Here is a 14,961-nt window from a genome sequence, read left to right on the forward strand (position 1 = left end):
GGAGAAGCCAACTTCCTGCTGAGCAGGGACCTGATGTGGCACTCAATCCTGGGACTCCAGGATCATGACCTGAGCTGAAGGCAGTCACTTAACCAACTGAGCCACTTAGGCACCCTACAAGTGTACTTTTGTCTTTCCCTTACTGACCTTTGTGCAGTTGCTGCCATTTATGTTAGTTTTACATATAGTATAAACCTTTTTACTACACTATCATTATCTCTGTTTAGTTAGTCATCTTTTAAAGAGTTTTAAAAAAATAAGAAAAGAAACCTTACACAATTACTCTTGTATTAAACCATTCCTGATGCTTTTCATTTCATTGTGTACATCTATATTTAGATCTGGTATCACTTTCCTTCTGCCTAAAGGACTTCCTTTAGTATTTCTTGTAGTGTGGGTCTGCTGATGATTAATTTTTTCAACTTCTATTACTCTTGAAATATCTTTAGTTTGCTTTAGTTTTTTGAGAGATATTTTTGTGGCGTTTAGAATTTAGGTTGACAAGTTTTTTCCCCCCTTTCAGTACTATTATGATGTTGAACCACTGTTTTCTTGCTTGCATTGTTTCTGATGAAAAATCGCCCTTGTCTTTGAGCCTCTCCATATAATATGGCTCCTTTCTCTGGCTGCTTTTAATATTTTCTCTTTATCCCCTTTTCTTTTTTTTTGGTTTGGTTGCTTTTTTTTTTTTTTTTTTGTTTGTTTGTCTGTTTGTTTTTTGGCTGAGTGGCTGCAAAGACATTTCAAATTATTTATAATGTTAGCATTTAAGTGTTCAAATTATTTATAATGTTAGCATTTAAGTATTTAAGTGATAAGCCCTTCTCTGACTATACATTAAATAGCTACATAGACTATCACTATTTTGAACAATTTTGTTTGATGTGCTTTGTTACTGTTTTCTTCATTTTTTTAAAAAAGATTTTATTCATCTATTTGACAGAGATCACAGGTAGGCAGAGAGGCCAGCAGAGAGAGAGGAAGGGAAGCAGGCTTCCTGCTGAGCCGAAAGCCTGATGCAGGGCTTGATCCCAGGACCCTGGGATCACGACCCCAGCCAAAGGCAGAGGTCTCAACCCACTGAGCCACCCAGGCACCCCTGTTTTCTTCATGTTTCTTGCCCTTAATTTTATTGAATTTCTGGGATCTGATGCTTGTAGTTTTCATCAAATTTTGAAAATTTCTAGCCATTATTTCTACAAATGTTTTTTCTTCCTCTTCTCCTATTTGGGGACTCCAATTACACAAATATTAGGCTGTTTGAAGTTGTCCCACAGCTCACTATGCTGTTCTTCTTCTTCTTTTTTTTTTTTTTTTAATATTTTTCAAAGGCACATACACATTTATTAAATAGACCACATCCTAGTCCATAAAATAAACCAAATATATATATATAATAACTGAAACCCTAATAATGTGTCCTCTTGTAATAATTACATAAGACTGGAAATTAATAGCACACAAATTTAAGTATTTTAGAAAAATCTCTATTCATATGGAAATTAAATGTACTTCTTGACTATGCTATTCTTCTAAAAAAATTCTTTTTTTCCCATGGTTTTCATTTTGGATGGTTTTTATTGTTGTGTTTTCAAGTGCACCATTTTTTCTTTTTCTGCAGTGTCTAATCTGACATTAATCCCATTCAGTATTTTTTATCTCACACATTGTGATTTTCATTTCTAGAAGTTAAATTTGAATCCTTTGCTCCAGCTCTTTGAAAAATGCTTGTGGAATTTTGATTGGACTATCATTGAAAGTATAGATTGCTCTAGGCAGTATAGACATTTTAATAATGTTTATTCTATTGATCCATGAGCATGGAATGGTCTTCCAACTTTTTCTGTCTTCTTCAATTTCTTTCATGAGTATTCTGTAGTTCCTTGAGTACAGATCCTTTACCTCTTTAAAAAAAAAAAAAGAATGAGGCAACTATTAAAAAAATTTGAATCCTTAAAAAAATCCATTTTTTACCTAACTTTTGGACATATGGATTATAAATGATAACTGTTTTAATGTTCTTGCTGCTAATTTTACTGTCAGTATCAATTCTTGGTTGGTTTTAATCAATTCTTTCCTCCCTTATTATAGGTCATATTTTTCTGTTTCTTCATATATGCCCTGTAATTTTGGCTTGGATGCCAGACATCATGAATTTTACCTTGTAGGTGCTGTCTATATCATTTATTCTTGTAAATATTCTGGAGCTTTGTTTTGGGACAATTTACTTGGAAACAGTTTGATCTATAGGTGATACTAGAGCAGTGCTCAGTCTAGGGCTAAATATTCCCTTTCAGAGAGATAAGCCCTTCTCTGACTATATCCAGTACATTACGAATTATGAGGCCTAACAGCTGGTGGGAACAGACTGTTTCCTGTCCCTTTGCACACCAGGCACTCTTATTTCTATTCTTACTGGGTGGTTCTTTCTTCAACATTGAGTAGTTTCCTCATAAGCATGCACTGACTAGTACTGAATTGAATACTCAACAGGGACTCTCCGTGACCTCCAAAGTTCCTTCTCTGTGCAACTCTCCTCTGTTTAGTATTCTGTTTCTTGAATTCTAGTCACCTTGTTTTCCCAGACTCTCAGCTCTTTCTTTTCACTCAGTCATAGAGAGTCTCTTGGTTTCTACCTAAGTTCCTCTTCCATGTGCTGCAATCTGGAAGTTCTCTTGAGGCAGTGAGGTGGGGCAATCATAGGGCTTGTCTTGTTGATTTCTAGTGTTTCAGGCATCACTGTCCTCTATTTCCTGATGTCCAGGGTCTTGAGAACTTTTGTTTTGTATTTTCGCTCTCTTTGGTTTCATGTAGGAGAGTAAATATGATCCTGATACTCCCATCTATCCAGAAGCAGATGTTTGCCTTTTTAATTTAACTGCATAAAATATTCACATGGTTCTAAATCATATCAATAAAGCATGGTGTAGTCAGAGAAAGTCTTGTTCTATTTCTGTCGTTTTACTCTGTCCCTTTCCTGTTTCTATAGGCAACTTCCTCTTCTCATTGTTACTATTATTTTGCTTTTGTTCTTTCTCTAAGTAACTTTTTCCTAAGCTTTTAGTTTAAAAAAACTATGTGAGCACATGACATATATATTTGTGTGTGTGTGTGTATCCCCATTTGTTAGATAAATGATAATATGTTATACACACTATTATCCACCTTGCTTTTTTCACTCCATTGCAGTATATACTTCCCTCCGTCTATGTCTCAACAGCTTCATAATAGTCCATTGTGTGTATATCCTATTGTTTATTCAACCAGTTCCCTAGAGATAGACATTGGACTATTTCCAGTCTCTTTCTAGTATTAAACATGATATAATGAAAACATATTTTTGTATTTTTGCATCTGAATCTGTGATATAGATTCCTGGAAGTGGAATTGCAGGGTCAAAGGGCAAATACATATGAAGTTTTGCTAGATATGCTAAATTTCCTTCCATAGGGTTGTACCACTTAGCATTGATACCATTCTTACCCTTTGATCTTTGGATCAGGTTGGTAGGTATATTTCTAACAATATTTCAATAGCACAGTAGACTGCTTCATGAAAGAGTGAGGACTAGAATTACTGAAACAAAGGCCAGGGTGGAGACCCTTGTCAGGGATGTTTGAGAGGTGATTCTTGTATCAGGTAAGAGTCAGACCCAATAACATTTAAGCTCCCTTTTCATATTATAATGCTATTCTTCTTCTTTTTTAAAATTAATTAATAATTTGACAGAGAGAGATCACAAGCAGGCAGAGAGGTAGGCAGAGAGAGAGGGGGAAGCAGGCTCCCCGCTGAGCAGAGAGCCCGATGCAGGGCTCGATCCCAGGACCCTGAGATCATGACCTGAGCTGAAGGCAGTGATTTAACTGAGCCACCCAGGCCCCCCTATAATGCTATTATTCTTAAAGTTTCTTTTTCTGATGAATTTAGAAGGTATGTAGTGGTTGTTTTTCTGATTCCCTATACATTTTCTGTGCCTCTCAACAATGCTTTTATATTATCAAGATGCATTTCTCCATGAGCTATTTTAGTTGGTGATGTGGAAGGAAAGGAAAACTAAATTCCATAAGAAGTGGCTTGATGGAGGTGGGTGGGAGAGCTGAGGGATATTTTCCTGATAGTTTTGGTGTGAGGAGCTGCTTTCCCAAGGGAAGGATTCTGGGCTTCAAGCATGCTGTGTGTGGAGCAGTAATGGAATGGCTTGGCGGGGAGTTAGGTTAGTGGAGAAGTTTTGAGTGTGGGCTGTGGACTATGTTACCCTTTGAGTTGTATGGCCGTGTACCAGTTACTTAACACAGTTAGCCTTACTGTCCTTGTCCTTTAAAAGTCTCATAGGGTTGTTAACAGTGAGTGTGAGGTACTAGCCTAGTACAGTGTAAGAGCTCAGCAAATGTTAGCTATTGTTACTGTGTCAGTTTTTGAGCGTGATGGGACCAGTGAGGGGCTTAGGAAGCTCTGGGCCAGAAGGGGCAGGCAGCAGACTGGATTTGAGGCCTAGCTTGCCAGTGTAGTCTTGGTACATTGGACATTAGAATTGAATGTTAGAGAGAGAAGCTTATGGAGAAGAATGGGAAGGGTGGTTGGAGGGGATGGTTGGTGAGCCAGATAGAGAGCTGTGCTGAGGGCTGAGGTGGGGTGCCTAGTACCCAGGACTTCAGGCTTTTAGAGAAAAGCAAAGGCACTGTGGCCAGGGATGGTTCAGGGGGGCTTCACTGAACAGGTGGTCCACATAGTCAGGACAGGTTTTAAATAAGCCAAGAGAAGAGGGGAGGGCAGAGAACCAGGAAATATCATGGGTGTAAGTGCTTGTGGAGTACGTCTTGTCCACTCCTCAAGACCTGCCTCTGGAGTTATGGCTCATCCCTCCAGCTCTGTAGAGTTGGACCAAGTTGGACCAACTTAATTGATGTCCACAAGCATTAATGGAGCACCTGTTATGTCCTGGGCCTTGGGAATAGAAACATGAGTAAGAGTTGATCTAGTAGCATCTTCATGTAGGAGTTTTCCAAACAACAATAGCCTTGGTTATCTCTGATGTTCTGATTTAGTAGGACTGAGCTGGAGCCCAGGCATCTGTCCTTTGCAATAACTACTTGTGCCATTCTGATGCCCAGCCTTGGTGAAGAACCCCTGGCTTGTGTCATTATCTGTTTATAAATATGGAGGCTGTTGGTGACCCAGTGTGGAGACATTCAGTAGGAGCAACATGCAGAGTAGTTCTTTAATGATAGTGATGTCTGAAGAGGAGCCTGCTGTTCCCTCCCTCTCCTGTCCAATGCGGGGTGGGCACAGGGGAGAGTTTGGATTTGGGAGTGTTTGGATTCTTAATTTGGAACCTTGAATCCTGTTACCCCGGTTCTGAGCAGGTGCAGTCACTGCCTCTCTCCTGTAACTCCCATGCCCTCTAGTTCCTCGGCCTCTCAGTAGGCTGTCCTTCAAACCCAAGTGATGGATGGGAAGGATGGTTGAGATACAGGTGATACCCGTCCACCCTGGGGACAGAGAGTGGACAAATTGGCATAAGCTACAGGAAGGGAGATTTTGATTCAAAACGAGGGTGAAGCGAAACTGTTTCTCACAATGAGAGTTGACCAACCACAGGAAGTCTGTCCGGTGAAGCAGTGAGGTTTCCATCACTGGGAGTGTTCGGCGGTGGCCTGCTGGTCCACCTCTCTGAGATGTGGCAGGGCGGGCTTGAACTGCCACCATGCAGCCCTGGCTGGGGGAAGAGGAATTACTCCAGTTCTTCTCTTCTTTTCAAACCCTGTTCCTAGCTCCTGTCATCTTGCCTTCTCTTTTCTATCCCACTTTTTTTTTTTAAAGATTTTATTTGTTTGTCACACAGAGAGAATATACACAAGCAGGCAGAGAGGCAGGCAGAGAGAGAGGAGGAAGCAGGCTCCCTGCTGAGCAGAGAGCCCGATGTGGGACTCGATCCCAGGACCCCAGGATCATGACCTGAGCCGAAGGCAGCGGCTTAACCAACTGAGCCACCCAGGTGTCCCTCTACCCCACTTTTTCTTCTAATTTCTTAATAGCTTATGCTGTGTCTGTCAGTGATTAACCATGACACTGAGTTTCCCCCTTGGCGATTTGGTCAATGCTGGTAGCAAGCGACTTGTCTAGAGTCTGCTGACCGTCCAGGCATCAAAGCCCACCCTGCTGTTTTTTTCTGTGGAGACAGCTCTCCCTCCAGCAAGTGTGTGAGTTCCTGTGTGGGGATGTGTGTGTGTCTGCGTGTGAGAGATGTCTGTGCTGGCACAGGATGACGAGTGGGGTAGCTGGACTTGCAGCTCAAAGTGACAGAAAAGCAGTTTGCTTAGTGAAGGTGGCTGTGGCCTTGGTTACCAGGAAAGACTTGTCCCCCTCTTGTGTCCCGCCTCCTTTCCTCCCTCCTCCCTCCTCACTCCTCCCCCTAGTGCCAGGCTCACTCCTTCAGGTTAATTTCCCTGGCTGCAGCTGTGACTCCCTCCTCCTCCTCCTCCCCTTTCCCTCCCTCCTCCATCTACCACACACACAGGCTGTGAGTTATGTGCCTCCTGTTCTAATGAGATAAACAACATAACTCTCACGGGGCTCTGCTCGTCCCTCTATAAGTGGAACTCCAGGGCTGAATGTGTTGGCCCTATAAAGGCACCCTGGTGCTTGTCAGCCTAGGGAGGAGGGCAAGGAAGGGGGGCTGGAGCCCCGAGAGAGTTCTTGGGGCCATTTGCTTGTTGAGATGAGGTGGAGTCAAGGCAGACATCAAAGAGAAGCACGCGGGGCGGAGGCCTTGTCATGCCACACGGCCATGGCGTCCATACTCATCCAAGTCAGCTAACTCATGATAATTAGTAACTGACATTTGCACGAGGCTTCATGGTTACAAAGAGCTTCTTCTTGAATTTAAGCTAATCCCCACAGCAGCCCCTGTAAGGTAGGTATTATTAATGTTCTTATCTTACGGGTAAGGAGACAGGCTCAGAAATGCGTGGTGATATCTCCAAGGTTACAGGAGTGGTGGTATGAGGACTCATGGGCTCTTCCTCTGCCCCGCGGGCCTTATGTAATCCATCAGAGAGAGCTGAAGAGTGGTATAAAAATAGTCCCCTCTTCTGGCCATTTAGACCACCTACTACTGAGAGAGTGAGTGGGTCTGCAGCTAGAAAGTGAGTGGCCCGAGGCTGCCTTGAGGCTGCTGGCCAACAAGTGCAGCGACCAGGGTTTCAGGGAGGGCAGAGGCCCTTGGGCAAGTGTTGACAGTTCTGACCTCTTGTCATTGAGATCTTTTGAAAGTGCTGTCTGAACCAGTCCTTTCTTCTTCACCTGCTCTTGGTCAAGTTGGAAATACCATGAAGCAGAGTGTGGAGCAAGAAGGAACTTAAGGCACAGAGACTGCCATCTTGGGTTGAGTTCTGTACTCGCTCCTGGGCCTACCTCTGGGGTCCCTCTTGGATGGTTTGGATGTGGTTGGGTGAGTCTCCTGGAACCAGGAATAACAGGTCCTTCACTTCCTGCATTTCTGAATCTGATTCAGTTCTGGTTGAATTCATTTGATAAGTACTTCTTGATATGTCTACCAGGCATTGTGCCAAGTATTAGGGATACTGGAGATGGACATAGTTCTTGTCATCCTGGGTCTTATAAAGCCAGTAGGGGAGATAGTCCAGTAAGCGTGTTGGGGGAAACACTGGAACCTTGAGATGATTTGGGAAGGCCATGAAACCAGTCTTGGTACATCAGAGAGAATATCTAGGCAAGTGATGAGATGATGCTTAGACCTCCAGGGGTTCTTGGCCAGCCATTGGAAAAATCTATAAGGTTCTTTAAAAAATAGTTGGCCTAATTCCTTCATCCATTTACACTCAGAGTAGGTAGTTCTGGCATGAATTTTTGGCCTTGCTATTATTAAGAAGTTCTCCAGGTTCAGTCTAGATTTTTAGGTTCAGTCTGGATGAAGAATCACTAACCCAAGATGAGTGGGGGTTTGTGGGGCTGGTTCTGGGGGTTATAGAGTACTGGGTCAGCCCTTGTACTTGGCCTCTGTTGGGATCCTGGGGCATACCAGCCCCAGAGGTGGCTCAAGGGACCAGAATCAATGCAGCCATTCAGGAATTCTAGGGTCAGAGATGACATGGCCCTGGAGTGAATCACATCAGAAACATCAAACTGTTCCCGGTGATGCCTTCCTTCAAAAATAGGCGAAACCTGGGCCTTCTGTGGAAGGGAGAGCAATCTTACTTTGATTCATTTATTCTCTAATCAACCACAAGCCTGCTCCTCAGAGCACAGGGAGCTCAGAACTTTGAGATCTTCCTACTATGCGAAGCTATGAAGCTAGCAACAAAATTAGGTATTAGGATGACTCTTGGCCGTGAAAAGTCATTAGTGCATGACATCAGAGACTTTTCTGGAGCCTCTCGGCTCCATGACCCTAATGGTGTCTGAGAACCCAAATGGGGAGGGGGTAGGGGACCTCCAGCTTCTTCATTGCCTTGCAACCTGTGGGAGCAGCTCTGTGGTTAAAAATGAAACTTAGCACAGAAAGAGTATTGGAAAATTTTGCTTCCTATAGTGCTGGAATAGTTGTCTCTGCTTTGGATCCAAACCAATAAATGGGTAGAGAAGACTAGTAAGAATGAAAAATGAATAAAAGGGTATAAAGCAGTGAAGCTTTTGTAGATCGTCTTGGCAGAAGGTCCCCAAATGGCAGACAGCAGATGGAAACAGAGTCGTGATGTTTTCTATCTCTGTGGTCCTAGGTCTAGGAAGTGACCTTCCCACGTGGGTCTGATAGTGGTTGTCACACGTCCCATTTACCGACAGAAGACTGAGTTGTGACTGATCACAGTGAAGCGGGAATGTATTCGTTTACTCATTCATTCAGCAAATGTTTAGTCTGATTCTTCTAGGTGTCACTCTGGTTCTGGGGATTCTGATGAGGATGAGACTAAGTCCCAGTCCTCACCAGGCTTTTGACTCAAACAGGAGTGGATTGCTTGGCTTCCACTTGTTTCTTTTGGGGTGCGCCAGGCAAGTCTTTTCAGTCTGCACCCCACCTACCCAGTCTTAAGCTCTTCTCCTTCTCCCCTTAGCCTCCGCCCTCTGCTCCTTTTTTTGAAATAGGCTGTGGTCTGGAGTGAAAAGTCCACCCACATTCCTCCAAGTCCTCTGGCTGCCACACTAACTGCCCCAGGAGCCGTAAGAATGTTGTCTGATGGGCAAGAAGGGTCCTCCCGGGGTGGTGGTTATGAAGATGACGCTGGTGTGGAACTTTGTTGCCGAAGGCCAAATTGAAATGGAGACTCTGGAGAGACAGTTTGGTTGGTGTATCAGCGCAGCCACTGGACTCTTGCCCACTTCTTTCTGTAAGGCCCAGGCAAGGGGGCAGGGATGTAGGAGGATGCTGGCTCTGCAGGCTGAGGAACCTGGTCCCCAGAGTAGGCTTCTATTCCTCTGGAGGTTCTTGGGGCTCCCACTGGCTTCAGTGAACTGCCAGCAGCTACCGGGTAGGGAAAGTCAGTGGGTAGGAGATTTGGCTCCTTGATCCTGTTTCCTTGAAATGCTTCCCAATCCTGGCCATCTGTAGGTAGGCAGATTGACTTCTGCTGCTTTGCCTTGAAGAGAACCTGCTTAACCTACACCTGTAGAGAGGGGCAGTTGATGGGTAGAAGCCGGAGGTCCATTGCCTTGGAAACACCGTAGTGAGGTTGAATCTGGAAAGGTCCCTCTGATCTCCCCAGACCAGGAGAGGAGAGCTGTCTTGGTCATGGAGATGATGGTCACAGGCTTACAGAGACCGCATGGTGGAGCAGACAGGGCAAGGGTCCTAGGGTCAGATGAACTTGATACTGCCTCTGCTCTACCGTTGACCAGCTGCATGACCTTGATAAGTCACATTACCTTTCTGGACTTCAGTTTCCTCTCACTGTGAGTGAGAAGCTTGGACAGGAAGGTTTCCAAGGCCCCTGCTAGCCTGAAGCCTTTAACCTTTATGCTGTCTCTGTCCACAGGCCTCGCCCCGGGCCAGCTATACACATACCCTGCCCGCTGCTGGCGTAAGAAGAGACGATTGCACCCGCCTGAGGATCCAAAGCTTCGGCTGATGGAAATAAAACCTGGTCAGTGCCCTCTGGAGCTGGTGGGAGAGGTGGGGAGGTCTGGGCTGGCCCAGGCAAGGTTGCTTTGCTCCTTTGTCTATAGAGCTGAGTTCCGTGGGAGAGTGAACCTGGCCCGTGGTGCCCAAAGGTGTGCCTCTTTGCCTGTTCTCCTGTGTGAACATGTCCACGTATTCTCCCAAGCATCTCTTCCCTCTGGTGTCTTGTGCCTTCCCTTTCCTCTCATCTCCCTCTTGCCACCCTGTGGAATAAAGCAAGCAGGCATGGGTGGGAACAGGCCCAAGAGGAATGGGCCTCAGGACAGGCCTTTTTGGACAGGGCCCCAGGAGCTGTAAAAAACAGAACCCATCTTGGGCATGGAAATGGAAGGGTCTGAGTTCAAAATTTGCTTCTAGGTGATGCTGAGTGCTTTCTGGCCATGCGGAAGGAACCGGTTACTTTTCTAGACCACTGACCTGTTAGAACACTTCTGACTCGATGGCTACCTTCAGACCTGTGTCTGGGTTGTAGTAAGGCCAAGTGATCGCCCTGGGTCTTCATCTTTCAGGGAGCCTCTGTTTTTGAGGGTGCTACAAGGGCTGGGAGGTGACTCAGGGTTGTGGGAACCATGTTTTTAAGTGGAACAAAGGTAGAGCTGACATGTCCCCTCCCACTGTCACCAAACAACACAGACCTGACTAAGGAAGGCTGCCTGGCAAGGTTCCCTCACACCTACCTTTCCATGTTGACTTCTTAGGCTGTGTCTTCTCTGCAAAATCTCTGTTCACAATTGTTTGGGATGCTTTCAACTCATGGTTCTGTGGTTAACCTGTTTCAATTGTTTATTTTAACCCAGATTTCACTCATCATAGAAGTTTTATTTGGGGTGCCTGGGTGGCTCAGTTGGTTGGGCAACTGCCTTCGGCTCAGGTCATGATCCTGGAGTCCCGGGATCGAGTCCCACATCGGGCTCCCTGCTTGACAAGGGGTCTGCTTCTCTCACTGACGTTTCTCCACTTATGCTCTCTCTCTCTCTCAAATAAATAAATAAAATCCTTAAAAAAAAAAAGTTGTATTTGTTGGAGATGGGTCGGGGGTAGGTTTTTCAATGAGTTCCATCCAAGTTCTCAATGGCCCTGCAGAATTTTCAGACCCTTACAAACACTTCTGGGTGGTGACTGAGATTGTTCCAAACTTCCCTCTTAAGACGGAATTTGGGGATGCCTGGGTGGCTCAGTGGGTTAAAGCCTCTGCCTTCAGCTCGGGTCATGATCTCAGGGCCCTGGGATCGAGCCCACATCGGGCTCTTTGCTCAACGGGGAGCTGCTTCCCCCTCTCTCTCTCTGCCTGCTTGTGATCTCTGTCAAATAAATAAATAAAATCTTAAAAAAAAAAAAAAGATGGAGTTTGATGGAGGACCAAGTCTCCCTGAGCAGCATAATCGGGTAGAGATATAATGCCAGCCACAAATATCATTTTATACTTTCTGGTAGTCACATTAAACAAGGGGAAAAAATCCAGGTGAAATTAATTTTAATTATAAATCCTATTTAACCCAACACAGCAGTAATATTATCATCTTAGCATGTAATCAATATAGAAATGATGAGTGAGATAGTATACATTCTTTTTTTGTATTGCTTTTTAAATTCCAGTGTGAATTTACACTTTTAGCCCATCTCCTTACAGATTGGCCACATCGCAGACCCACACGTGGCTAGGGGTGCCCATATTGGTGGGTGTGGTTCTAGAACTACACTCGAGATGTGGTCTTGACTGACAGCACAGGCAGCCCCAGGGAGCTTGGTAGAGATGCAGAATCTTGAACCTCACCCCAGACCTTCTAAGTCAGAGTCTGCATATTACCGTATCCCCGAGGATGCATTCCCCACGATGCACGCTGAAGTTTGGGGAAACACTGGTTTTAAAGACTCCCACATGGCCAGATCAGAAGTCCGTGTGGCACGTCACCCCTGTTTCTTTATTAAACATGAGCAGTCATCAATATGAACAGTTTATCTTAGAGGTGGGGACTTCCTCCTTTGTTCCAGAATCATCGATCCTGTTCTTTTGGAAGAGCCATGGATGAGTGCGGAGGTAACCCCTGGCTCTATCCTTACTGGGACCGGTTTCATTCTGTCCCTTCCAGGGCTCTGCAGGAGGGGCTGTAGTGGAGGACTGACTCCATGCTGGCTCTTCTGTGTGGGTTTTGAAGGGAGGGTATTACTGAGGCGTCTGCCGCTAGCTTGGCGTGTCTCCGTGGTGGAGTGTGCGAACCCTCTGGGTATATTTTCCCAAGTATACACAGGCACAGTGGTACTTGGGGTTTCCTAATTGGGTTTCCACTTAACCATGAGGATCACCTAAGTCATATGGAATAGTATTTGCCCTTTTTTTTTTTTTACCCCCTCCCCCCTTCTTACTCTTTTAACTAAAACTTTGAAAAATTTGAATAACCGACACAGTCACATGTTTTGACATTCCAAGGATAAAAAGCATATATTGTATGCAGAGTGAAAAATGAGACCTAGTCCTCAAAGAGGCAATCAGGCCCATCAGTGGCAGCCGTTTTTCAGATCCTTCAAGAGATTGTCTATGTGCACACCAAGAATTACATCCATATGACCTTTTCCTCATCTTTTCACATAGCCGGCCACCTTGTGTTTGGCCCGGTCCATTGAAAAATGTGCCTCGGGCGTCGGCCCTATCAATATATAAAGAATTTCCTCATTCTTTTTTTACAGTTACACAATATTCCATTGTATGAATGTACCACAACAATTTTAGCCAGGTTGTTCCCAATTTTTGTCTCCAATCTTTCCAATTTGCAGTGAATATTTTCATATTTATATATGAATTCATATTAACTTTCATATGGGAGGACATCTCCTATGCAACTTGTCAGTTTAAAAGATTATAAGTACTTGATGCTGATTTTAAATTGTTAATCTTTGTTCTTAACATTTATATAGAGAGTCTTTTTTTTTTTTAAAGATTTATTTATTTATTTTAGAGAGAGAGAACAGGAGCAGGAGCAGAGAGAGAGAGGGAGAGAGATTCACAAGCAGAACCCACGCTGATCTCAGATGGAGCTTGCTCTCACGATCGCAGGACTTGGAGATCATAATCTGAGCAGAAAGAAGCATCAGACACTTAACCGACTATGCCATCCAGGTGCCCCTAGAAAGGCTTTTTTTTTTTTTTTTAAAGATTGTATTTGTTTATTTGACAGAGAGAGAGGGATCACAAGTAGGCAGAGAGGCAGGCAAAAAGAGAGGGAAGCAGGCTCCCTGCTGAACAAAAAGCCTGATGTGGGGCTCGATCCCAGGACCCTGAGATCATGACCTGAGCTGAAGGCAGAGGCTTAACCCACTGAGCCACCCAGGCACCCCTAGAAGTCTTTCTTAAGAACACTTTGTGTTAGACTAATTGGATTGTCTTTTATGGAATTGAAGACAGTTCATGCTGTTAAATACCTTAAACATCATTAACTCCAATTCCTTATTTTCTGAGACTCAGGCAGGTTAGGACACTTACTCAAAGTCACACAGTAATTCCTGTGGGAATAAGCAGAGAATCCATGTTTTTTGATTTCTCTGTTCAATGCTTTTTCTGCTTCTTTGCATTGTTCATATATATACTAACTTAAAAAAAACTTTAACATAGCTTTTCCCTTAAAAACTTTATTATAAGATTAGAAAACTAATATTTAAATGATTAAAATGCACCCAAGAGATACTTGGAATTCCTTTAGTTATAAATGTCAGACACACAATCCAACCAGCCTAAGGTAGAAAGAAGGGAAGTTGGTTCATGTAATGGTAGATCTCAGAGTTGCCCTGGTTTCAGGCATAGCTGCATCCAGGGGTTCAAACATTGTAGTGAGAGCTCTGAGCCCCTCTTTCCACCTCTAACTCTCTCCTCCTTGTGGGGCAGACAAAGTGGCCACCTGGAGCTCCAGACTCAGCACTCCTTGGACTCAGCAGAAAGCAGCAGTCCTCTTCGATAGCTGTGGCAGAGAATTCCTGGGAAGGACTGATTAGCTGGCTTGGGTTTGTGTCACTGCCACCCAAGGGATGGGGAACTCTGATTGAATCATCATCGTCATCATCATAACCAGTGTCTGAACAGCACACTGTAATTTACAAAGCCCTTTACAAAGCATTTTCATTTATAGCATTTCCTTTGGTCCTTACCATAGCCCTGGGAGGTAGAGCAGGAAGGAGGGATCAAAGTAGAATGAGCCCACTTTATATGTTAGGGAAATCAGGCTGCGGACGGCGCCAAGCCAAGCAAGGTTTACTGTGCTGCTCACATATCTGGGAACTGACAGTCTCATTGTTAGTGAGACTGAGGAAGAAGTTATTTTATGAGCGTCTTGCCCTCTTGTCTACAAACACATACTTTGAGCGCACTGACCTCCCCGTGGCTGAACTCGGAGCAGCTGTCATCACAGCTGGCTTTGGACTTGCCCCATCTTTGGACCTGTCATGGCCTATGGGTGGTGGGAATGGGAAGAGCCCCAGGGTTGGGAGTTTGCTGGAGCCAAGTGCCCACCAGCCCATCATGCCTCTATCTGTGATCCTTTGAAAGGTTTCCTTGGTCTCTGCCCTTGAACTTGGGGCAGAGGCTGAGGTAGATGTTCCAGGTCTCAGGCTAATAAAGACCTAGCCCCTGAGATGTCTAGAATCCTGGGGGAGGACCTTTCTGGGAAAAGTGAGTGCCAGCTTGTTGAGGATGGGCTCTCAGAGGCATACCCATGTCCCAGCGTGGCGAAAGATCTTAAGTTTGAGGGTGCGTGGTTGGTTCAGTCAGCTAAGCAGCTGTCTTTGTCTCAGGTCATGAGCCCTGCGTCGGGTTCCCTGCTCAGTGGGGAGCCTGCTTCTCC

General features: G+C 44.6%; 1 protein-coding gene across 6 annotated transcripts in view; it reads left to right on the forward strand.

The window, feature by feature from the left end:
- Nucleotides 1–14,961, forward strand: part of DPF3 (double PHD fingers 3) — a 268,632-nt gene that overhangs the window by 118,522 nt on the left and 135,149 nt on the right. For all 6 annotated transcript variants that reach the window (XR_006818793.1, XR_006818792.1, XM_046009580.1 and 3 more), the window contains exon 3: nt 9,990–10,097. Coding sequence is in view for 4 of the 6 variants with exons in the window: in XM_046009580.1 (XP_045865536.1) it covers nt 9,990–10,097 (108 nt within the window). In the remaining 2 variants the exon portion in view is untranslated. The remainder of the gene's footprint in view (nt 1–9,989; nt 10,098–14,961) is intronic.

This window comes from Meles meles, chromosome 6, assembly GCF_922984935.1.
Source record: "Meles meles chromosome 6, mMelMel3.1 paternal haplotype, whole genome shotgun sequence".
Taxonomy (NCBI): Eukaryota; Metazoa; Chordata; class Mammalia; order Carnivora; family Mustelidae; genus Meles; species Meles meles.